General features: G+C 47.2%; 1 protein-coding gene and 1 long non-coding RNA gene across 3 annotated transcripts in view; one reads left to right on the top strand and one right to left on the bottom strand.

The window, feature by feature from the left end:
• LOC138503872 (uncharacterized) overlaps positions 1–24,289 on the bottom strand; it is a 57,948-nt gene that overhangs the window by 33,131 nt on the left and 528 nt on the right. The gene's annotated exons all lie outside the window — the stretch shown is intronic.
• The window catches only part of CD81 (CD81 molecule), a 226,960-nt gene continuing 214,792 nt past the window's right edge, over positions 12,122–24,289 (top strand). Inside the window, exon 1 of the mRNA XM_069623935.1 lies at positions 12,122–12,368. Coding sequence (XP_069480036.1) covers positions 12,303–12,368 — 66 coding nt within the window. The 5' untranslated portion in view covers positions 12,122–12,302. The remainder of the gene's footprint in view (positions 12,369–24,289) is intronic.

Below are 24,289 nucleotides of genomic sequence, written 5' to 3'. Positions count from 1 at the left end.
ATATGATTTTCAATAGATGCGACTCCTTTCAGGAATGTTTTATTGGATTTGTCATACGGACAGAAATTTAACAAATGATTCCTCCACGGCTGTTTTATCATGCTTTTCTGCTTTATGTGGCCCAGACATACTCACAGTTGACCCGGGGAGACCCATCAATTTTTACCCTGCTTGGTGATTCAAGAATCTGTATGGTGTGGGAGCGATTGTTCTTCGAAGTACTCGCCCAATACCACAGGCGTAAAGCTTAATCTAACATACAGTAGCCCGATAATAACACACTTTTGAGGCTTTTCATGTGAGTTTTACAGACCTTTCAAGCAACACGAGGAAACACTCAAGACTAACAACATGGGAACTGTAATTCATAATGTCATGATAATGCTCTGTTCTTTCTGCTGTCTCTACATATTTACACTCCTTGTTTTACAAAGATTGTTGTTTTTCCCAAGCAGAAGCTTTGACTCTTACTAACATAAACCCAGCCCATGCTATTATGCAAGCCATATCTGGGCAGGTGATAAGCACTGCTAAGGAAGTAAAGAGAATTAGGCTCAGTGCAGAAGTAGATTTTAACCAGGTAGATTCCTACATAACTGATTTGGGCTGTATATAAAATATACGGCAGTATATTCGGCAGTAGTAGCGCCGAAAATTCCCCACTGGGCCCAATGGGGAATGGGGAATTCCCGAATGGGCCCAGTGGGGAATAGGGACTTGCCGTTCCGCCAAACCTGTGATCCGGTGCTAATAGCGCTTAGGGGTTTGGCGGTAACGCTTATAGCCCAGACGGAACTCGTGATGAGGCCCAGATACTCAGGAAATGTTGGACGATTACTGGAATACAGATCAAAGTATCGAATATATCACAGAGGGGCTGCATAAGGGGGAAGTACAGATAGTGACACAGGAATTACAGTATCTCAAGAGAGGACCCAGAGAAATAGGAGGAATGCCAGGATGCTGGGAAAGACCACAGATGCTGGTGTATGGACAAGTATATATAACAGACGGATGGAGGGAAGGAGTGGTTGGGAGTAAAGCACACACTCTCCTAGCGGTTCCAGTGGAAGTAGTACACAAAGAAAAAAACAAATGCCTCAAGGAATGGGAAGCAAGTGCAAAACTGCTCACATGGGTAGAAAACCAAGAAGAGCCCATGCCCATCATACCACTCGAGGGAGCTGCTTTATGTTTTCATAATGATGGCGAAGTAAAAGTTGGGGAAAATAGAGGATGTAAATAGATTTCGAAGATACCAGGCATGCAGGTCAGAACAGCAGTGCTCATGGAGGACTATTGGGCCTGAAGTTCGAAGGCACACCTGCAGCTGCCACCCAACTGGAGAGGAGTATGCTCTCTGGTACAGTTCAACAATCCAGCATTGGTAGTGCCTAGGAAAGACATACAAATAGAAGGGTTCCCTAAAATGGATGCTCGCCAAAGAAAGAAGAGATCTGTAGGGTTGATCAGAGTGAAAAGGGGAAACTATGCATTGGTTGCGATACCACCAAACACAGGCTATTCAACAGAACTGAGATGTTCTTTGTATCTATCATTCTGGCAGTCCAAGCAAGCACAAATGCTAAATGGCTCCAAATCACGCACTGCGAACTGATGCAGACGATAAACTCAACTGTCAACGGGTTCATCGCCATCAAGGAAGAGCAGAGAGCAGTTAGCTCTCCAGAATAGATACGTTCTACATCTCCTTACAGCCATGGAGGAAGCCATTTGCACCAACATCGGGTCTTCTTGCTGTACATTTAGTCCTGCCCATGACGAAAATAATGGGACCCTGATAGAAGCAATCACCCGGCTTTCTGAACTGCATTCGAAGATGGAGGAAGAAACAAAAACTGTAGGAAAATACAAAGGCTAGCTGTTGTATATCTTTTCATGTATACCAACATGGATGTCCATCTGACTGAAAGTATTGGCAGCAGCACTGACACTAATGTTGCTAGCAGTTTGTGTTGTCAGGATAGCAATCATGCAGTGTAGGAAGACAACTATAAAGACTTTAGGAATGAAAGTACTCATAGACATAGAGACTGAAGGAGATGAGGAAACAAAGGCATAGAATGCACAGAAATCACAGCTGACGCAGTGTCCTCTGTTCCCAACAGGAACAGTGTTCAGGTTCCCATGCAACACCAGTGACTATTGGGGAAAATGGGTTTGGTGCAACCCTGATGGAGACAGCAAGTATGTGACATGGAGCTTGGATGATCATGCAAAGTATTATGGACATCTTTGAGCACTAACATATGTTTGGCTCCCGAAATTGCAGATAAACCCGAGAGAGTTGTGTAGGTAGTATGGTCGACCAGTCGATCAGAGGGGGAATAGTAGATGGGGGCCAAATATGACCCTCTTGCCCCCCATATGACTCTCAACGCAAAGGCAGAGAAACAACAGATGTGCCTCACTCTTAGGCCCCTCACTGCGATCCTTGAAGTATCGCAGGTGGCAGGTGTGAGAAACGTTACTCTCTCAACAGCCATTCAGACCGTACCGAATCAATGATTTAGACAACATGGAAATTACAAAGATCGAGCAAGTCGACTAACTGCAAAACCAGAGATCAATGCCCTCATCACTGACATCACTACGTAGGCGCACTTATACATGAAGTACATATCCATCCATTCATGAAGTTACACAAACATGTACTTGTTTATTGCCTATAGGCATGAAGCACATGCTTATGACCCGCGGAGGTAGAGGACGCACACACATCCATATTTCTTTATATTCATATATTTTTCCAACGCTGAAACCGCAAGATGCAAAGTATTCATATATTTAGCTTGCACATGCTTTACTGCCACTAACATAGGGAAGCCATAGGAAAAGGTATGGAAGCTATAGGCCTATAAAGCAAACAAAGAAGGATAGACAGGCTGTGGGTGCATGGAAGGGCTGACATGAACGCTGCAGCCAGAGGCAAGCAGAAACAAGGCACCCAGCCAAGGATATGTGGAGACGGGAAAGTTTCAGTTACAAAGACAATGAACCACCAGCATAAAATCAGGCTAATATCCTCATAATTACAAGCAAGACAGCCTCATTTTATGGTCCTAACACATGTGACCCAGCCGAACAGAACAATGCCCTTTTAACTGAGGTAGCTGAAGAGGACTGTTCCCATCCAACCAGAGGGGGGAAAGCTAGAAGTGTTGCCCACGAACTGCCAACTGAATGCACTCTCCCAGGCTTAGGTGATCGGAGATGGCAAAATTAGAGAACACATGGCACCTCCATGTTCATTCTCATGGCCTTGAAAAGGTACACTCGGTCTGGTAACCGTCCAGGGTCCCAGGGTTGGGAGGACACATTCTGCCCAATGCAGAGTCACATTCACGTGGGGATATAGTTTGTTGCAAGGGCCAGTGGTCTCTCTGTGACCCTGCAACATTGCAGACTATCATCAGTAGAGGTGGTCCCAGGGGGAGCCACTAGATACGGCTATCCAATGGTAGAACTAACTCCTATAGCTCCTACATGTAGCTCACCCAAACTGACCAATGTGAATGTCTGATAGGTTTCTGGGATGGAACCTGAATTTGTGACATCACACCAGGATAAAACTGGGTGACACGCTTAGAAGCCAGGAGCTCCGGAGGATACTTGTTTTTCTTGTGTGATCCCTGTCATTTTGTTTGCTAGTAAAAGACAGTGGGCCTCATTATGAGACCGGCGGTAATCGTGCCAGTAAAACCAGCACGGCTGCCACTGGTATGATTTTTTTTCTGGTGCCTGTGAATGGGCAATTACCGGGTCATTATGGCCCTTCCGGGCCCGGTAATTGTGAATGGTGCCGGTGCATCTGACATGCTCTGCTTGCGGGTGCCGGTACACCCGCCAGTTCAGACCTGTGGGCGGGAAGGCACCCGCGAGCAGAACTCGTAGATTGCCAGTCCAGTAACAACAGTACTGGGAAGATTACCGGTACCGTTGTTACCGGACCGGCAAACTTATAATGAGGCCCAGTAGCTTTGCCCCATGGTTGAGTCTTCCATTCTTGTGGCGGGGAGTCTTTGATGGGCCCAAGTGTTCTTTGCTAATAATTGGGATTACTGTAGAGAGCCCCAGCCACATCTATACAGTATGGCTGCATTTTTTTGGAGGATTTCTATGGAGTGTCATTGTGGCTGCTAGGGGACCTGGTGCGTTGGGAGGTGCAGGTTTTAACTGATGCATCAGAGGCAGGAGGATTTGGGGTATACTCACAGGGGCGATCGTGTGCACAGAGATGGCCACTGCACTGAAAATAGAGAGGAGCATTGCGTTCTTGGAGTTCTTTCCGTTGCGGGTGGCTTTGGCATTGTGGGGCATGGAACTGTATAACAACAAGGTGAACTTCAATGTGGACAATACGGCAGTGGTAAATGTGGTGAACAGACAGTCTGCCAAGGATCAGGGATTGTCCAGGCTTTTGAGGGAGTTTGTGTTGCACTGCCTTAGGTGGAATATTGTGTTTAAAGCAACGCACGTGCCAGGAAAGGATAACAGCATTGCTGATGCATTATCGTGTTTTCAATTGCAGAGATTCTGTGGGTTGGCCCCGGAAGCGGAGCTGTAAGGGCACCAGATCCCGAAGGAGCTATGGCAGCTAGGAAAGTGATATTGCTGCAGTTAGTGGACGGTTCACTGGGTGCAAATTCAAGGGTGGCATACAGGAGAGCTTGGTTAGATTTTTAGTAGGTTGCGCATGGAGTTGGAGAGGGAGATGTGATGTGGAAGAGGGAAGTTGAGCAAATCAACTTCCGGGACACCAGTTGTCCAGGTTGTAAATATTGGTCTCCAAACCATCAATCAGCAAAACACCTCTAGTAAACCAGAAGGGATCTGAATAGATTGGAATAACAAGCAAATTATAAACCTCCTTTTCCAATTTTGTTAACATGGACGGAATGGCAAGCTTATCTCCGAAAGGTCATGGATCGTTGGTTAGTTGCAACATAGCGAAAATACAATTATTACCCAATGATAAAAGGGACTGTCCAGTCAAGGTTGTATCAACAATATCTACTTTATTTATAATCACAAGAGACAGTGCTAGCAACACTCCAAAATACGGAGATCCATGAAAATTTCGGGAAAATAAAAACGAATGGAGAAATGACCTAATTTTTTTGATAGAAAAAACGAAAATGACTTATTGCTTTTTGGACTTCTTTTTTATAATTAGGGTGGAGACCTCCCACTCCCCATAATACCCCCTAACCTAACTAATATCCTTACCCCACCCCTCACCTATTTTTTACTGTACATATACTCAAATACCTACCATTTTCGATCAAATAAATTCGGTCATTTCTCTTTCCGTTTTTTTTCATTTTTTTTCTACAGATTCGCGAAATACAACCCACTCTGTGAAGGAATGCAGAGGCCAGACATTTTCATAGAAGGAAAAGTTTATGCACTTTGTACACTGACAGGAGGGTAGTCGGTATGGTTAATAACCATAACAGTATAAGGTTACTTGGCTTCAGCACAATGGGAGCAATGGGTCTTAATATGTCTCTAGTGGCCTTGCGGGAAGTACCAGGGGGACACAACCACCATGCACCTTGTGCTGTGGGTGTCCTCGGTGCTCAGCAGGGTCGATTTGGCTTCAGGCTTCTGTGATAGAGTACAAGACAGGAGTCAGCTGCGAGTATCACGGGGCAAGACGATTTGACGAGTGAAGCTGGATGATTGGCTGCAGGCTGCCCTACAATTGCTGCAGGCTGCCCTACACAGGAATCGTTGTCTCAGTGCTGATCGGCGGTTCTGAAGCACTGGTCGAGACATCTTGGATGTCTTTAATTGACTGCGGTTTGACAGCAGTTAGCATTGCAGTTGGTTACAGCTTAAGGAACTCGACTGGCTAGAAAATGTCCTTTAAGGCGGGCGGCGGTAGGTGCTTGTCGAGGCACTTCTCCCAGCTTCTTCAATGGGCTTGTGTCATCCTTTAAGGCAGATGGCCCACAGCTGTGGAGTGTGTTGCAGGCAGCTGCCTTGTCCTTGGTTGTAGGTTCAGAGAACCTCTGCTGCTTCCTACCTAGGAAGCTTGCTGCACAGCCTAGCAGGGCATGATGTGTGCTGGCTGGGTACCGGTTCTGGAGCGGCTAGAGGGTCCCCACTGGATTCGGTATTTCGCTCTGTTCCCTGGAAGATGTTTAGGGGGGGATCTTGCTTCCCTCTTTGGAGGTGCTAGCTTACCTTCACTGGCAGAAGATGTAAGGCAGACTGTACCTTCAACAAGGTTCAAATGATGAGTTCTTCTTGCTACTCCTTGTAAAGTCTTCAGATGATTTGACAAAAGAGGGGCTCAGCCCTCTTTTAAAGCCAAATGGGCCAGATAGATTGGAGTAGGCTAAACCTACCTTAATGAACCAATCATTGGGTCCCCACCAACCATCTCCTTTATGCATGAGGTTATAAACAGAGTGCTTTGCAACAGGAAAGGTAAAGGGGTGAAAACATGCGATACTAAGTCTCACCCATCGTCCTGTGTGTTGTGGATCAAAGAGTCTCTCTGGTTAATGGATCCCTCCATGGTTCCTGATTAAAGCGGCAGGTCTCCCTCGAGCTGCGGCGAGACCAGACTCTCTGGATCCTGCAAACCAGGTCCTCTGACCTTATGAATGGTGTCCCCCTACGGGATGACTACTGTAAATATGCAGTCCCAGACATGACTGTTCACTGTCATCAATACTGAGGGTGGGAGCTGGCTTTAGGTTGACACGTTGCATACAAAAGTTTGTTGGGACTTCCTTTCTGTTAACCTCTGCAGCCAGGCCCCATGTGGGCCTGTTTAAATTACCCTCTAATTGGTATGCGAATCACTGACACCAGCTAAAGGGCCCAACAAAAGAGCAGGGCGGGTCCATGGAGCCTTTGTCAGTTAATCAGGCTGGCTATGGGAGGGGGAAGATTCGGTTCTCCCCCTTCTGGAGATGCATTGTGTACCCCTGGCTGTCATGTCTCAACTAAATATGACAGGGGGTACTGTGCTTGCAGGCTGTGTCCACCCAGAGTACACAGGTCTATGCGTTTGTCATGCTGTGAGCGTAGGAAAATGTGTGTGGATTAGCTCCCACGTTTTCTTGAGGTTGGTCTAGCATCATTCTATTTAATTAAACAATTCAAAAAGCCCAGGCGAGCGCACAACCACTGTGTGGTTGGTTGCATTCTTCACAGGAAGGAGGGGGTAGGGTGAGCTTCATACTGGATTGGGTGGTCTAGGGCAACGAAAGCAGGGAAACTGGCAGGGATTGTGTTCTACAGCAAGTGGTTCTGGAGTTTTCAGCCTAATGGTGGGGAGATGACGAATAGGATGCTGGAAGGCTGGGCAAGGGAAAAAAGGACAGGTAAAAGATAGGAGAAGGGTAGTAACAGAAGAGTTGTTGTTGAGGTGAGGTTTCTTATCAAGCTGTTGGGGTAATATGCTGGTCTCGGTGGGAGAGGAACATGTTCAGGGCATGCTTTACTTGTTAGTTTTTTGGGGCTTTCCGAATGTCAAAATTGGTGTTAAGGGCAGGGCAGGGTGGGCTTGAGGTGGGAGGATGTCTTACTGTCGGAAGACAGTCTAGATATTTAGATCAATAAATCAAAAACGGATCAGAAGGGCAAAGGGCTCTGCGTTCCTTTGGACAGGGGAGGGCAGGAGTTGTGTCCAGTCAAGGCTGCTTTCACGTGGCAAAGGAGATGTCCAGGCAGGGAAGGTCTGGTTTTCCAACATGAGACCGTAAAAGGGGTGATGGCGGGGCAGGTTCAGGGGGTGATGAGGAAGGCTTTGGCAGCATTACGTGAGTGGGCCGAGGAATTTGGGACTTATTCTTTCAGGACTGGAGCGCCTTGGAAGGGAGTATGTTGGGTTTGACTGAAAGGGGTATGAAGAAATAAGGGCAGTGAAAGTCATCAAAATACAAGGTGTACATCAGAGAACTGGGTGAGGAGAGTGGTTAGGGGAGGGTAGACATTGGGGGGGGTTTGTCAACAGGGGAGCTCATTTTCTTTTCTCTTGCAGATGCAGCTCGGGGAGATGCGAGGTTTCCCAGATATGGATCTGCAGCCATTCCATGGTATGGGCTGGGAGAGTGGCTGAAAAGAGAATTGTTGGTACTCAGTTGGGGTGCAGTTATCCGGTTGCATTGTTGAGATGGTCTGGGGCGGAAGGTCGGAGGTGGGATCAGTTGCTGCCCATGTTGGCTGGCTTGAGGGAGCAGCAATATCATATGTCATAGCATGGGGGGTGCCGGCGGCACTGTTGTTACATGTGGGGGTGGGGAATGATTTGGTCAGTGAGCCAGGGGTTGCTCTGATAAAGAAAGTGAAGGCAGTTGACCGTATACAGAAAAAGATCAAAAGGGAAATGGTAATGTTGTGCAGGTCCTGGCGGGTGCGAACAGTGGCACACCAGGACATTAAGTACGAGGAGTTTGATGTATTTCGAGAGGATGGCGTGCACTTGTCGGTAATCAGTAATTAATATTACTCGCTCGATTTGAGAATGGCAGTGGAAGAATTGATAAAAAGGTGGAGGAAAATGAGAGTTGGGAGTGGGGCAGAAAGAATACCTCGGGGGAGGTTTTTTCTGGGTTCCCAGGGACATAGTCCTTTGGAGGAAGGTTGGGGCAAGCAAAAAGGGGTATTAGCGCAGTAAGGGAGGGGGCAGCACTGTTTGCACAGACAGGCTAGCCCGGGGTGTACAAGAAGTGTGAAGATGTATGGAAGAAGGAGCAGTCTGGCCTCGGTAGAAGACAGGGGAGAAAAGGGGAAAGAAGGCTGTGAGGAATTGGATGGGAGGGAACAAGGAACAGGAATCAAGGAACAGGAATTAATGAAGGATTGCATTAATGTTCGGTAGTCTGTAAAGCCAAAGAGCTAGGTTAGCATTTTATTGTAAACTGTGGCCTGTCACATTAAAGCGAACTTTTCCCCGATACGAGAGTATTGATTTTTTTTGTGCAGTGAAGGCCAAAGAACTTTGACGTTAAGTGACACTAAACCTCATCAAGTGATTCAGGTCCACTGATGTTGATACCAAATGGCAAAAGGCCGCCGGAAAGCTATGGTTGTGAGTCTGGTTCATAATCATCCAGCAGTGTTGAGACTGCCTGTAACCTCACTCTTAAAATAAACGGTGGCCTGTTTTGCTCCACTTATGTTTGGTGTCATCTGCTTCCCGCTCGCTAAGGTTTTTTCACAGGGAAGCAAGTACTGGAAGACAGCCCCTCCTTGCTTCCATTTAACAGCTTCGAGGTTTCAGCGGCCACAAGCTGGGAGCAATACATGGTAAAGTGGCCTGTTATTGGCGGCTCTGCACACTCTTCCCTAACAGAGTGTTGAGCTGCAGGGGTTGTCTGTTTCCGGAGTGTGCAAAGGGGCCTCCTAACCCCTGGACTGGAATCCGCAGTTCACGCTGCTTTTCACAATACCATCGGTTTCCATGGATACGGAAGCTAAATATTTCTATTAATTCCAGATGAGGATTTTTGGGCGGCAAGAGATCTATCTGTACGGGGCTAGCAGCAGAAACGAGACGTCCTGGAGGGAAGCCCCCAGTGCAGGCAGGACGCGCGGAGGCCCCGGACTGAGCCTGGATTACAATGATGTCATATTATGCAGGGGAGGAGGGAATACGGGGTGGGATAGAGAGGGAAGAGAAGGCCTGCAGCAGATGCTGTGTTTTGCAACCACAGGGACCGCCAACTGATGGTTCTTGTGCTCAGGGATATGGAACGGGTTCTAGGGTGTGTCAGTCTGGGGAACCGTGAGCAGTGCCTTGTGACCAGGCACTGCAAGCCGTTCCACTTTTATTAGCTATTAAACAGGTTATAAGGGAGATTACTGGTAAGCAATCAAGTTATAACTGCACAACCCAAAAGGTACCCACCAGAGCTTTGAAAATACGAAAGAATCCTGCACGTGGCCACCCAGCTTTCGCTTCCCCTAACTAAAGTGGGGGCTGGGTTTCTCTCTGGTATACTGTTTGAATAGGTCCAATGTCCTTACTTATTCTCTAGCAAAGTGTACCAAAAAAAGTAGCGGGACTGTGTGCCCCGCGGGAGTTGGGGGGAAGGGGGCGGGGACAGAGTAAGCAGGAAGGGAGCAATGCGCAAAACTTTTTGCAAGGGTTGCAGCCATGCTGGTTGACAGCCAATTAAGTTGAAACAGATTTCAATTTGGCTGTAACTGCTATATGATGGAGAAGTGTGCTTTAACTTCACAAAGAACAGTTCCGGAATGGTGAAAATGGTTGCAGAAAGTAGTGGAACTGTTAACAGTAAAAAATAAAAGTAGTGGAACACGGCTCCCCACGTTCCGCTCACTTGGACCACTGCCTGTTACACTTAAACTCTTTTGCCATGTAGATGTACATATGACATCAGATACTTGAACAAAAGTTTTTCTTGATTGTTAGTATTTTCTATTTGTATTTTTTAGCCATGATGGTCACATAAGAATAAAATATGTTGTTTTTGTAGAACTCACTGTCCTGTTTTTTCGACATCTGTCTACGGCCTCTTCTAGTAAAAGAAATATGTTTTTTTCCGTGAGACACCAAGCTTGTAATTTGCCTTTTATAATTAGTCAGCAATGAAATACGAATATCTATTTTCTTGGCAAATGCTTACGAGCACTTTTTTTTAATTGTGAAAAAGTTTAATTAAATGTGCATATTTCATTTTAAGATATGTTCAGTTCTCGTGATGTCACTTCCCAATGCATGTGTCAGAGACCCTCCCGCCCCCTAGGTTTTTTCTAGGACTCGAGCCCTGTGAAAATCAAATGGGCAGCAGGCAGGCATCTGCATATTCTGCACAGAGCTGCTGGGTACGGCGGATGCGAACTTTAGTCACTGCCACCGACCCCAGCTCTGTGCAGTATATGCATGATAATTGCACGGTCCATAATGTACTGGCGGAGACCATGCACCTGCCAGTAAATCTGCCAGTAAATAAACTGTGATCATAAAAATTAGCGCCTATGTTGTCAGTGTATCTGTGGGTTGTAAATCATCCCAATGCATGTCATTTGGTGGCCTCTAAACTCTCTCAGGTCCTTGCCTGTGTGCCAATGGGCTCTGCGTTCCCCCCATACGACAGTGATGTGGTGTTTGGCATTGCAGATGAGTTCTGGGTTCTATTTACAAGATCCCAGCCTGCAGTCCGTTTCTCGCTGGACTATTTACACTCTCCCATGATGCAATTAGTGTGCCTTGTGGTCTGTTTATGGTCTACCATCATGCAGGGTCGCTTCAATGTTCCTATTGTGTTTTTACGCTGGCGCCATGTACATGCAGTACGGACCCCAAGAAAGATGCCTGAGCAGCACTTTTTGGGGAAATATTTCTGACCTGTAAGGCATCGAAGGAGATACTGTAGAGGTTGAATTGTTAGAGATGTATGCTCTGTGGACTGCAACGCCAATGGCAAGGCGTCAACTTGCGTTGCAGATATTACAGGCCAAAGCCCTTCCATTGCAGCAGACAGACCATACAGCTGTGCCAAGTCAACCTTTATAATATCCTGGGAAACATTTCTCAAGTAGCTCCATAATGCATACCTTCAACCTGATGAGGCCCCAAGGATGGGTGAGCCAGTTGGAGTTAATGGAAGGCATTGAGCTTATTGGGGGTTTGACAAGAGTACAAGGCAGGCACACCCTCTAAATATGGGAGAATGACAGATTTGATTATATATTTCATCAGGGTCTTGTAATCTTGAACAAAGTCATATTTCAATTCAATGCAAGTTTTTTCAATACCTCATACACGTGTTTCTTTCATAATACATGAGAAACGAATGCCTATTGGGGTCTAATCGAACTCTCATGACACTTTTTCGACGTGTCGTCTGGCTTTGTATAAGAACCTCTCAGGACAGTTTATCAATGTTGGTTGTGCGAAGTCGTCTGTGCTTTTTTTTGCCGTTAATGGATTGTTCGAGTTTACGCCGACATCGAAAGACGATCTTACTACTGTGTTGTCGGTGCGTCCGTGGATTCCCCGCATGCCTGCGAAGGCATTCAGCCGGCCTTGCTACTTGGCGCCCAAGCTATGCGGTTCAGCTTTGGTACAGGAACGTGACCCACCCCTCCCTCGTCCCCACCCCCCGAAAGACCTTGCGACGGGGTCCGTGGGAGGGGCCGGCCTGAGTGAGGCAGGGCTTGGGGGGAGGGGCAGGGGAGAAGGAGGGAGCTGAGGTTTCCTCTCCCCGCTATCACCGCTGGAGGATCAAGCAGTGCACAGCTCCGCTCTAACCATCTAACGGAAACAGCAGCCGCAGGGACCCGCCGCCGCCATGGGAGTAGAGGGTTGCACCAAGTGTATCAAATACATGCTCTTCGTTTTCAATTTCATCTTCTGGGTGAGTTCGCTGCTTCGCGCTGCTCTTGGGCAGGTGGGGATGCGGCGTGGCTGCGTGCATTAAGGCTGTGGATGCCGTACAGAACACCCGCGTGTATGTCTAGGCTTACGCGGGAGGGGGTGAGCGTGGGAAGGAGCACAGCGCACCCCAACTTCAGCAGAAGATTGAGGAGAGGGGTGACTCGGCGCCAGTTTTATGACAATTTTCAGCAGCATGGAAGTGTCTCTATCGCTGTGGGGAGCGTTTTCAAGGAAAAAAAAAATCGGGGGCGCCACAGTTTCCCACGTAACTGCCAGACGGGGCGGGCCTGGGTCGAGGGAGGGGAAGGGAGCTCCCTCCGAGCGACCACTTGTGACTCCCTCGGTCCCTCCTCCCCTTCGTTTCACGATGTAACCCAGCTGTGCCCCTCCACATGCACGCTCTTCGACCCCTCCACCCCCTCTCATTTCAAGGTGTAACCCAACTGTTGAAGCGGGTACTTGAGGTCCTCTACTCTCAAGTAACAGTTTTGTGAAAGAAAATGGTCGCACAAGGTCCCCGCCGCTGCACGGATGTTTAGAATGAAAAACTGCGTCATGCCCTTTTTCCACGCCCCCGGCACTCCATGCATGAATCCAGATATATACTATGCTCCCAATATAAGTAAGGGACGTGACTTCTTGTCTAAACAAGCATTCCAATTACAGCATAAAGCTAAGGTATGGCCGTGCCTCTAATGTCTCGGCGTCGCCAGAATTGCGAAGCCGTCCTGCAAAATTATAACCCTGGACATTCATCGGTATTTCAGCCCTCGTGCAATAGGCCCCTGTGATGAAAATGATGCACGTTTTTCTCGGGCGCGACGGAGTAACATTATTTGTTTTGTTGTATGTTTATCTTTCTGAAAGCTGTGACTTCCCTATGTGACTAAATGGCCAAGTGTAACAACCCTCCTAATAAATATCTGTGACATCACAGCGGAGGTGGGTGTTAAAGGTTAAATGTTAAAGGTATGTGTACCGCGCACCGTCACCAACGGAATTGGTCCCCAGGCGCTCTGGCGGATCTGTAAACGATAAAGTGGGATGGGTTAGTAAGGTGAAGAGGGAGTAGGATAGTGAGAGGAGTGGTGTTCTGTTGGCAGCTTCAGCTGGGTATACACCAGTTACTGAGCTTTGGTGCAGGTATTGGATCGGTGTCAGTCAGCGTGTGCTGTTGCTCCGGCTTATGTGTTGTTGCAGTGTTGTGAAGTGTGTGCAGCTTGTGGTGTGAGAGATGGTTGTGTGAGTTTATCAGCGAGATGAGTATGCAGAGTTTGAGGTTATATTGGTTAGTGGGTTACCTGACCTTTAGCATGCTAGCATTCACAGTTTTCTCTGAGTGTGGCACTTGTTGGCCTTCAGTCTTATCTAGAAGCGGCGCAGGCCAATGTTCAGAGTTCTATCTAGGTGTGGGCATGCTAACATTCACAATCCTGTCTAGGAGCGGCGCAGGCTGGTGTTCACAGTTCTAAGTGTGGCACATGCTAATCTCCAAGTTTCATCTGGGTGCAGACATGCTATCCTTCAATCAAAACCTATCTAGATGCGACGCAGACTAGTATGCACAATTCTAGCTAAGTGTGGACATGCTAATACTATGTCACTCTGTCATTGTCCTTACGAGTGTGGCACATGCTAAAATGGCAAGTGAGTTAATCTGCATCACAAGGCAACATTTACAATACATTCATAGTGGTCACAAGTATTCCTAAAATTGATTTATTAAAGTCTATGGCAGTCTACGTTATGGAGGGTAAGGTAGAGTGACAGGGGCTTTCTGGAGTAGAGTGATTGCTCTACACCCCACCCATGCCACACTCATTTTTGTTGGCGTCTGCTGGCTTCCTTGGCGTCCCCTGCAGACACATCTTGGGGCCGTCCTTTGCCTTGGGGTCCTTTGCCAGAGGGCTGCCCTAGGGTGTCCTTGATGTGGGGTATGTGGACCAATCCGGATGGAGTGGGCGTGTTGGGAGGCGGTCAGAGGGAAACCAGGAAGGGGTGGGTAGGGGGAGAGGGACCAAGCGCCGAGTGCGCTATGGTGCTTTTAAGCACCCTTACAAAAAAAAATATTGCTTTTTTGGGGGGAGATGGGGGTCAGGAGACCACGTGCTGATTCCTGTTTGGTTGCTGTTGGTTGACGGGAAGGCTCCTGCTATTTTGTTGCGTTGTTGTTGTACATAGTCCCTGCCCTCTACGATCCATGGAGAGTGTGCAGGGGGCAGAACATTGACACAGGTGCTGTGGCCATAGGCAACATAACATTAAAGCTGGTTGGCTTTGAACTACAGGAACTATTCCACCTTGTAGTTAGGGGTGACATCCTAGACTACCCAACTGTATTGGGGAGGGAGGATAGGACAAACGGCCCTTTGGAAAGAGGTGTTGGCAGGAGCGGACCAGTGCAAATACTCTAATACCACCTGGAATCCTTTGCAGAGGTTATTTGTGTAATACTGGACTTGCTGACCGTTTGGGAGCTTTGTCTATGTCAGTTGAAGAGGCCTGGTGGCAGGGCTTTAAGTGGGCCAGGACTCAGCCCTGGCAGTCTCTTATAAATATCCCCATTGGGCCAGGGCTCTTCAAACGGTACTCCCTCAACACATTTCTTTAGAAAATGAGTAGCAATACTGCTCGTTGCTAGATGTTTAGCATCCCAACATCAAGAACTGGGGGATGCGCTCACCCCTGATTTGATCTGTTTTTAAAGTTAAATATATTTATTTTGGTCAAAACTTGTACACGCATTAATCATTTGAATACATCTTTTAAACCAGAATTGCTGCCCCTTGATTCCACACGTCAATTCGATTGGCTCAATTACATAGGCCCTTCCTTTTTTTAAAGCTTTATTAGCTACTTTAAGGCAGCGTGAGTACCTTTTTGGGGCCCCGCCCCCAAATATTGCTTCACGATGCCTAAGAGCCCGTCCCACGGATTTCTTATCCCGGTGGGGATGTGGGTGTTGGACGTACACTGGGCGCATAATTAAAGTCATGATGCTGGTCCAGTAGAATGAAATGCAGGCCTCGCGGCAGGCACTGCATGCATCTAGAAAGGGGCTCCGTATCCAGCGCGCTATTCAAGAAACCTTTAATCCCTGGTTTAGAGATTGTGATCACGTGGTGTAGGAAGCTCTGCGTCGCCCACCCCGCCAACGTACATAGTATCTATGCACCCTCCGGAGAGGGCATTCCCACCCAGTTCCTGCCTTTACCCGCCCAAAACGCCTCCTCGTGGGGACTCCTTGAGCTTGCTTTAATCGATCCTTACCGTTTGTATTGGAAGTGCTTGTTGGAGTTTTTAAAGCAGTCTTTTAGATTGAACTACTTCATTTGAGTTGTAAACCCGCTACTGGCGTAATGCCTCCAGCCGCTCGATGTATTCGTACTATGCGTGTCCTGTACTGAATTCCTGTTAAAAAGAAGTTTTGACAAAGACAACCGTCTGGCTTGCGTATAACAGCCAGGGACGGCTGTTAATACACGGGTACTCGCACCATTTTGCGCCTTTTGCCAGCAATGGCCAGGTAATACCACTAGGGCTGTGCCTGGCAAGTGCGTTAACGAGCCCAAACTGCTGCCATCGCCAATGCTGTTTTTTAAATGGCCGTTCAAATGTCATTGGCTACCAACTGTTTAAAAAGAAATGTAAAGGTTTTATTTTGATGCCATGCATAATGTTGGAAAATAAAGCTAAGATGTTAAAAAAAATACCATAAACCAGCCCTATTAACTATTTAAAATAATACGCAAAGTACATAGCAAAAAAATATTGCCCCATCCTCTTGTAAATGACAGAAGTGTAAATTAAAATGAATGCATAGTCATCATTATATAGGACTTGCCTGTAACGTCGACTGTAGCAACTATACATGAAAATAAAATCAGCCGAGGAACTGTTTGGATTGAGTATACTTATCTGTACGCCCGTCTGGTGAAAGTAAGCTGCTGCTGAAACTTTGGGCGTGGTAGTTGTGAAGCCGTTGGGGACTTCATTAGACGCGTTGCAGGTCCTTTATGCAAATTCCCCGCGTCAAGTAAAATTACTTTTGTGAGACCAGCGCATAAACCTCAAAGACTGCCTCTTTAACCGAGAAGACCCTATATGACGTGTGCACTTTGGGAATGTTAATAATGTTATAATTCACGCAATCCTTACTTATAAGATCGGGCTTATGAGACTAAAATTATTGTAACGTTCAGAGAGATTTGCAGTGGCAGTTTTGCATTTTTTTTTAGTATGTTACACTGGCGGTGTCACGAGGCTCTTTTGGGCCATTTCTCTGGATGGTGTTGTGGCTCTGGTGTCCTTGGTATTTATGCATTGCCGGTGGAGCATTGTGAGAAATGGTATTGACAAGGGTGTATGGGCATTGCTCATAGTCCACTTAAGTATTACACCTACATCATTTGCGCTTTAGTATAAAAGGTACATCATGAGGGATTCGTTTAAGGATTGCGACGCAAAACGAATATGAATTGAAGTAACCAATGCTTAAGAAATTTATTTGGAAAAGATTTTTGAAAATTGCCATTTTTGTTCAGCTCCTTATTCAATTTATAATTAGGCTAGACAAATCTTTAAAATATATATATATATATATATATATTTAAAAGAGTGACTATATCTCGGTGGATGTTTTGTTAAAAACATGTTATATGATATGGCATTTATAACGCGCCTATACACAAGTGTTGCAAGGGAGGGAAAACGGAGGTAAGACAGAGACCACGATCCTATTGGGCCAGGTGACATTGAGATCGTGCAAGTGCAGGGGAGGGGCAGTGCAGTACATAGGATGACAGTAAAATAAATAAAGAAAATAAATAGAAGTGCAGCCAGCCAGTGGCAAGTGCTAGTAGGGATACAGAAACAGTCCCCGAGTGCAACGTTTGCCAGGGGGGCAGTGCAGGTGCAACTGGTGGGGGGGGACCTGGGCCAGAGATCAGAGCGTAGCCAGGTAAACCAGTGCAGTTTCAGATTCAGTCAGAAGATCAGCAGGGGAGAGTAGGAGAGAAAGCAGAAGCAAAGAGTAAGGTCTTGAGGTGCTTCCAGAACCGAGATGATTCTCTTAAAGTTGCAGGGAGGCTGTTCCAGAGGGAGGGCCCAGCAGAAGAAAGAGATCTACCACCAACTCGCAGCTTGTAAAAGCGACTAACCCTGAGGGGGTTGGAGGCGGATGAGCAAAGAGCTCGAGAAGAAAGATATTTAGGAAGAGAGAGTTGAAGGTACTGAGGTCCCAGGCCTCAGAAGGCCTTGTGGACAGTGCACTGGGAGCCAGTGCAGAGATTTCAGTCCTGCAAAGATGCGATTCCCTGGGCTTGAGGCCAAGGGCAAGTCTCGCAGTCCTGTTTTGGATGAGTTGCAGAGGGTGGAGAGTAGCGGCAGGCAGATTTAGAAAGAGGCGGTTGAAGTAGTCCAGCCTAGAGAGAACCAGATCTCTGGAGACAGTGAGCTTCGGGGGGAGGAGAGGAAAGGAAGAATACCTCTGAGGAGGTGCAGCTGGTTGTGTGACTTCTTAGAGACGTTAGAGATGTGTGGAGTCGAAGATGACCCAGAGGTTTTTAGCCTCACAGGTGGGAGCAGGAAGAGGGGCAAGAGAGGCTGGCCAGAGAGTGACAGGAATGGAGGGTGCAGGTGAGCTGATGAGGAGAATCTCGGTCTTACTGGCATTAAGGCAGAGATCATTGGCGGCACACCACTCCTGTAAGACACAGTCAGGGATGAGAGAAGAAGAGGTGGCTGAAGGGTGCCTGAAAATGAACTGAGTGTCATGCGCATAGCACTGAAAGTTGGGGCAGAGAGCGGCTATCTGGTGGGAAAGAAGTGCCAGGTATTGGTTGAACAGCCAGGGAGAGAGGTTAGAGCCCTGGGGGGAACACCACAGGTAGAGATGGAGGAGAGGAGGACCCAGGTTGGACCTGGGAGGGTCGATCAGAGAGGAAGGTCGTCAGCCAAGCCAGGGCCTGATCAGTGATACTCAGGTCATCACGGAGACAGTGGAGCAGGATGGCATGGTTGACTGTGTCAAAGGCAGAAGAGAGATCAAGTAAGATGAGGACACAGGGTGTTCGAATCGAGGTTGGAGAGCAGGTCTTCACGGATGTTCAGGAGTGCAGTTTCCGTGCTTCTGGCAGCTCTGAAGCCAGACTGATGGTGGTGGAGACAGCCAACAGATTCAGAGTGAAGATTAATCTGGAAGATGGCAGTTTTTCCAGGAGTTTGCCTAGCAAAGGAGTGATGGAGATGAGACGATAGTTAGCTGGGCAGGAAGGCTCGGCAGAGGGCGGCTTAAGAGGGTGCACACGGGAGTGCTTCAGGGGGATGGGAAGACTCCAGTTGAAGGAGTGGCTGCAGAAATCAGCCAGAGCAGGAACCAGGGTATCAATTTGGTCCTTGATGGTTTTGGAGGAACTGGGGTGAACCTGTTTTGACGAGACTTTCATACATCGGACTTGTTGTCTAGAAACCTTGTCTGAGGAGAACAGGGGGGGAAAGGCAGAGAAGCAGGGGGGAGAGTTTGCCAGAGAAAGAGCAGGGAGTAGACTGAGGGAGAGGACAGGCTGTCCTGAGATGAAATGAGAAGCCAGGGCTGTGCAGAGGGCCTGGAGGGGACAGGAGAGGTAGACTGCAGCAGGATTTGCCAGCTCCTTGCCGAAGAGTGCGGCCGAGTTGTTAGATGCTTTGGAGACACAGGCTTGGATGTGGGCTCTTTACTTGGTGCGGACAGAGAGCCGGTATTGCCTTTGGAGCAGGCAGCAGGCCAGTTTGTCAGAGGATGTACCAGAAGCATGCCATTTCCTCTCAGCCACCCTGCACTTGCATTTAAGGTTGATAAGGTCTGAGTCGTGCCAAGAGTTGCACTTGGCTTTGGGGCTTCAAGCGGATCCTCATGACGGGGGCAAGAAAATCAGATATAGCAGAGTGGAGCATGGAAAGGGCTGTGTTCGAGTGTGAGTTAGCCAAGGCGGCAGGGGGGGTGAGAAAGTGGAGGCGAAAGCCTTAACTTACACACGCTTCATGGGTCGGATAACCGAGAAGGTAGGTGGCAGTGCTGGGGTTGGCTTGGCCTGAAGGGTAAGGAGGGTGAGATGGGAGGAAAGGAGAAAGTGGTCCCTCACTCCAGGAGGGAGGAGTGGTCAGGGGGACGAAAGGGGAAGGTCTGAAGAGATCAGAACATCCAGAGTGTGCCCTGCAGCATAAGTGGGGCCAGATCGGAGAATGGAGAGTGAGTCGCAAAGGTCACGAGAGAGTCCATTGGAAGGACAGGAAGCATCCAGGTGGATGTTGAAGTCTAAAAGAAGGAGGAGTTGAGTGGTTGAGACCAGGAGAGAAGAGGAGAGATCTGCCCACTCAGAGAGGAAGACGGAGATCTGACCAGGTGGCCAATAGATGGTAGCCACAGTAAGGGAATGGCCAGGAGAGGGAGAGAGCCTGCAGATGAGGCATTCAAAAGAGGAGCAGGCCTGCGTAGGAATGACAGAGGCAGGAATCCATCGGAGGGGGGTGCAGAGAGGATCTTGTAGCCATCAGGGAGGAGAGCGAGGCCGAGGACATCAAGGTCAAGTTCCTCCTGGAGACAGCAGATGTTGGGAGTGTTTGACAGCAGAGTGACAGTTGAGAGTGGCAATATGGAGAAGGTTGCCATCCTTGAAAGACTTCTGGGGAGCTACGCCCTGTGGAGGTGTAGAAGCAACCGGGGGGGGGGGCAGAAGAGGAAGGAGGCTAGGGTAAGGAAGCCAAGGAGGAGACAGCAGGGGGAGGCAAGGAAGCTGTGGACGGAGGCGAGAGGGGACTGCCTGAGAAGAAAGGAAATTGATGAGGCGCAGGAAGCGTTTATCAAAGGGGAGAAGGTTGGCTTGAGAGCCTTGGCCCAAGACGGTACCATTTAAGTAAACATTAATGATGACCATAAAGGAGTGGAAGGAAGCCACAAGGGCTTCCCACTGGGTGTCACCATTAACGAGCGAGGAAGAGAAGGGGGAGAGCATAGAAACTATATGTAGAGTCCATAGGTCTGTCGAGGGAGCAACAAAGAGGATGTCGGTGAAGGTTCGCCTGGAGGAGGCACTGGTATAGGTGTCTGCGATAGGAAGGCCTGGGTTTGTGACCAGAATGTCCTTTTTAAACTTCTTCCTGCCAGATTTAGTGAAGAGAGCAGGTTAGTCGATAGAGAATCAGTTAGAAATGATAGGAGAGACAGAGAGCACATAAGTAGGTTGGGAGTGCCGAGAGGAGGAAGGGGTAGGTTGAGAACACTAGGGAAGGACACTGGGCAGGGTGCAAGCAGACAAGTAGACCATTGGACAAAACGACAGGCACTTAGATAGTGGTAGAAAGGTTAGCTAGATGAGTGCTTTTGCTAGGACGCAAAGCCACAGACCGGCACTACTTTCAAAATGCAATTTAAAAACCGGAGAAAACACACCTAAGTTTGTGAGTTTGCTATGTGGTCAGGTTTGCATTTGGTCATCTATTCCAGAAGCAAGGTAGTCTATTCCAGTGGCATGGTCGATGCCGATATTGTTGAAAAGTCTTTAATAGTGCATTTACAGCAGGGGCCTTTCTTGGTTGATGAGTAATATCCTCAGTTCCTGGTTTAAGAGGAAGTGCACTTCTTGAGGATGGTGGTGGGGCACTAGAGGCCATGTCCGTGTCACTGTTTTTGTCAGTGGGGCACTGTTGAAAAAGCAGTTTTGAGCCCTGGAAATTTTGTGTTTTCAGGGTGCTGCTGAGTTTAGTGTTGGGGCAATGCTGGAAGTGGTGGATCCCTCTTGGAAGAGTTGAACGTATTTTTTTATCTTATTTTTCAGGGTGATTTTTCTGAGTGTTGGGGGTTTGGCAGTGGATGTGAGGCACTTTGGTTGTGTGCAAGGTATTTTTGATGGGGTAATGGGCACTGCTGGTGGTAGAATGCTACTGCGGGCAGTGAGAATGCTACTGCGGGCAGTGGTGGAGCACTGTTATTTGTATTTTTTTTTCTTCTTGTGTGTCCCTGATTTGTACGGCCTCCTTTGTAGACTACACTGCTGCGAAAGGGTAAGGTAATTTAACCGTTCACAATGCTCAACCAATTCCAGACTATCCAAATGCAAGCAGGTGCCCAATTAGGTGGAAAACGCTAATAAGAGGTGATAATGAGTCTTCAGACAAGAGGAAAGCGTAAGGCCATCCGTTCAGTGTAACCGGTTAACTAACTGCATTGGTACAATAACTAAGGATCAGTGATATGATGCACAGTGCTGTAGGAAAGGTTATGTGCTAAAGTGAATGAGTGGGCTAGATTTGTTAGCAAGGCATGGCATATGCAGTGTTGCATAGCAATTTGCTATGCAATTCTGTTGATTCGCTAATAAAACGGACCCTTGTGTAGCACAGCTTGCTTTTTAAATTACCCTGTTCAATGATGGCACAGCTCACCCTGTGTTTCTGTCTTGCCCTCAGGCGTCTCTCCACCCTCTTTTCCCTGTAAGTTTAAAGGGGCTAATGGAGAGAGTGCAACAGTAATAATCTCCTCCACTCTTAGAAGGGCCAGGTCCCGAGCAGCCACCACGGTTCTGGGATGGCGAGTGATCGCGTTGAGTGACCCCTTGTAGCAATAAAGATCTCCCTGAATTTCTTGAGCTTCGCTTCACTAGGAGATGGACAGTCAAAGCATTTCTTTGATAATGTATTTTTGAGAAACACGTTTTCCTTTGAACTGCTCCAACAACAGTTTTTACTATCAACAAATGATTCTTGTATACACAGTTCAACATGCAATAGTTGTGCAATTCCGGGTTGGGAAGATCTCCTGGCACAGTCCCTGATAAAGGCCAACATCAACAGTGAGCTGCTTCCTAGGAGGGCTATCTCTTATCCTCAACATTACACGGTATAGTATCTTTTGTCCCAATGAGATGGATAGGAACGAAGGTCTGTCTGGTTCCAATGAATAGAACAGAACCTCTCTGCCAACTGCAAGTCACGTGTGTGGGGACCACGTTTTGAATTATTCTGCTCAGTAATTTGTGAGGATTTTATTACTTTTTTTTACTCTGGGTGTCATTACTTCATTGGCCTTTATAGACTTGTTTGAGCTACTTTCCTGTGGGGGAGGGGTAGACTCTGAGCATGGTACAATGTTTCTGTACCATCGAGCGAGGAGAGGGTCGAAGCAATGATGGACATGTTCATTTGCCTCTCTTCGCCAGTGTGAATATAACAATCAGTTAGGAACCCCTTCGACAGGGTATGGTAATTGGCAAAGTGTCTGACTGGGCACAAAAACAGTATTTTTTAAAATCTTTCTGGTACCAAGGATTAACAACAAAGTAGCCAAAATATTTGTTTGGGATTGTCTTTTACGTGGAGGGGGCGGGGGTCACAATCTTAGTTTTGTAATCTCAGTATCCCAACCTTGCTAATAATTGGATAAGGGTAGACGAGTAAATGAGAACTGAAACTATTCATAGTGCAGCTAGGATGTCTCTGGTTAGTGAGAAATCGCACGTTTGAAGTGCTGTGCTGATCCAATGTAAAATAAGTTCCCCTCCTTTCTCACGTGTGTCCAATGCAAACACTTGCCACAAATGGTTCTGTGTTTAGGAACTGGTTTGATTATATATCCTTTCTGATGAATACATATATAGGGTTATAACTCTGAAAGTGTATGTGGTTACTTATTGTATCTGGTTTGTTTTATCTAAAATACAAATGGGCAGTACAAGGTCTGTAGATGTCTAGATTTTTTGGTAACATTGTGGCAGGAAGTAGTTGGGATTTATCCTTCAGTGCATGACTGGACTCTACTGAGAAGTTATTCTGAACGGATAAGGGAGCTTGTGCCAGGTTTAAGACCTGTTTCAACAATTCCACTTCTCATGGTCTTCTGTTGATCTTGGGGATAAGGATTGTTAGATGCTATATATTGTCCATCTTCGTATGTTGGTCTCCTCTGTGTCAGTTTCTCGGCTGTGCAAGCGTTTTTTCATGCTGGCTGACGTCAATTCCTTATTGTGTGATGTCTGTAGAAGTATGGTCGTAAATAGATAGGGCCTTCTTCGAGAAAACCCAAGAAGTGATTTAGTGGTCTGCATTTTTATTCTGTGTGACCTAGGGAATCCGTGAAGTGTGACGGGTACAATGTGGTCCTTCCCTTTTGAGGCCCATAGCCAATCTGTTTTGGACGAGTTTGGAGTCGATTAATCTTTTTTGGAAGCACCTATTCAAGGTTATTTCAATGGTCCCGTAACTCGCTCGAGATGTCTCTCATTGGTGAGATGCGCCTGTTCATGCAGACTTGGAAGTGGGACTTGTATCTTGTAAATCTGGGAATTGGGGGGCATATTGGCATCGAGGATCACCCTTAATTGTTTTGACTGCAAGCGGCGAATTTGAGAGGGGCAAAGCACTGGAGCTTTGTGGCAAGTAAATTGGATGTTTTTGGGACATTACAAAAAAATGATTTCTGTTTTCCTGCATAATGCACAGCTTGATTTCAAGGCTTGAATTGTTGTCTAATACAGAGGTGTATGGGGATTTGATCTCAGTATGTGGTCCAGTTTAAAAATCATGTGGGTATATGGTGTGAAATTTGAATGTAGTTCTTTACTGCTTCGTATATGTATTAAAAGGAGAACGGGAAGAACCTTGGTGGGCTCTGCATGCCAGAGTAAGGGGTTGGGAGCCGAAGTTGCAGGGTTTTACCAGGATGATGGTCACATGAGGGAACGCTCGGAAACGTTAATGGCATTGCAGAAGAACAGTGTGGTCTACTGTTTACACTGCTAATTTGGGGGTTCAGGATTTCCTTCTTTTTATATAAGTTAGAGCAGATGGTCAATCTCATCAGTAAAACGGTACCCATGTTGGGGATATTGGAGATGGGGCGTAAGCTGGTGGGATTCAAAGGGTCTGTTG

This window comes from Ambystoma mexicanum, chromosome 11, assembly GCF_040938575.1.
Source record: "Ambystoma mexicanum isolate Mex_15411 chromosome 11, UKY_AmexF1_1, whole genome shotgun sequence".
Lineage (NCBI taxonomy): Eukaryota > Metazoa > Chordata > Amphibia > Caudata > Ambystomatidae > Ambystoma > Ambystoma mexicanum.
Note: the sequence above shows the minus strand (reverse complement) of the source record. Positions and strands in the feature narration are given on the sequence as shown.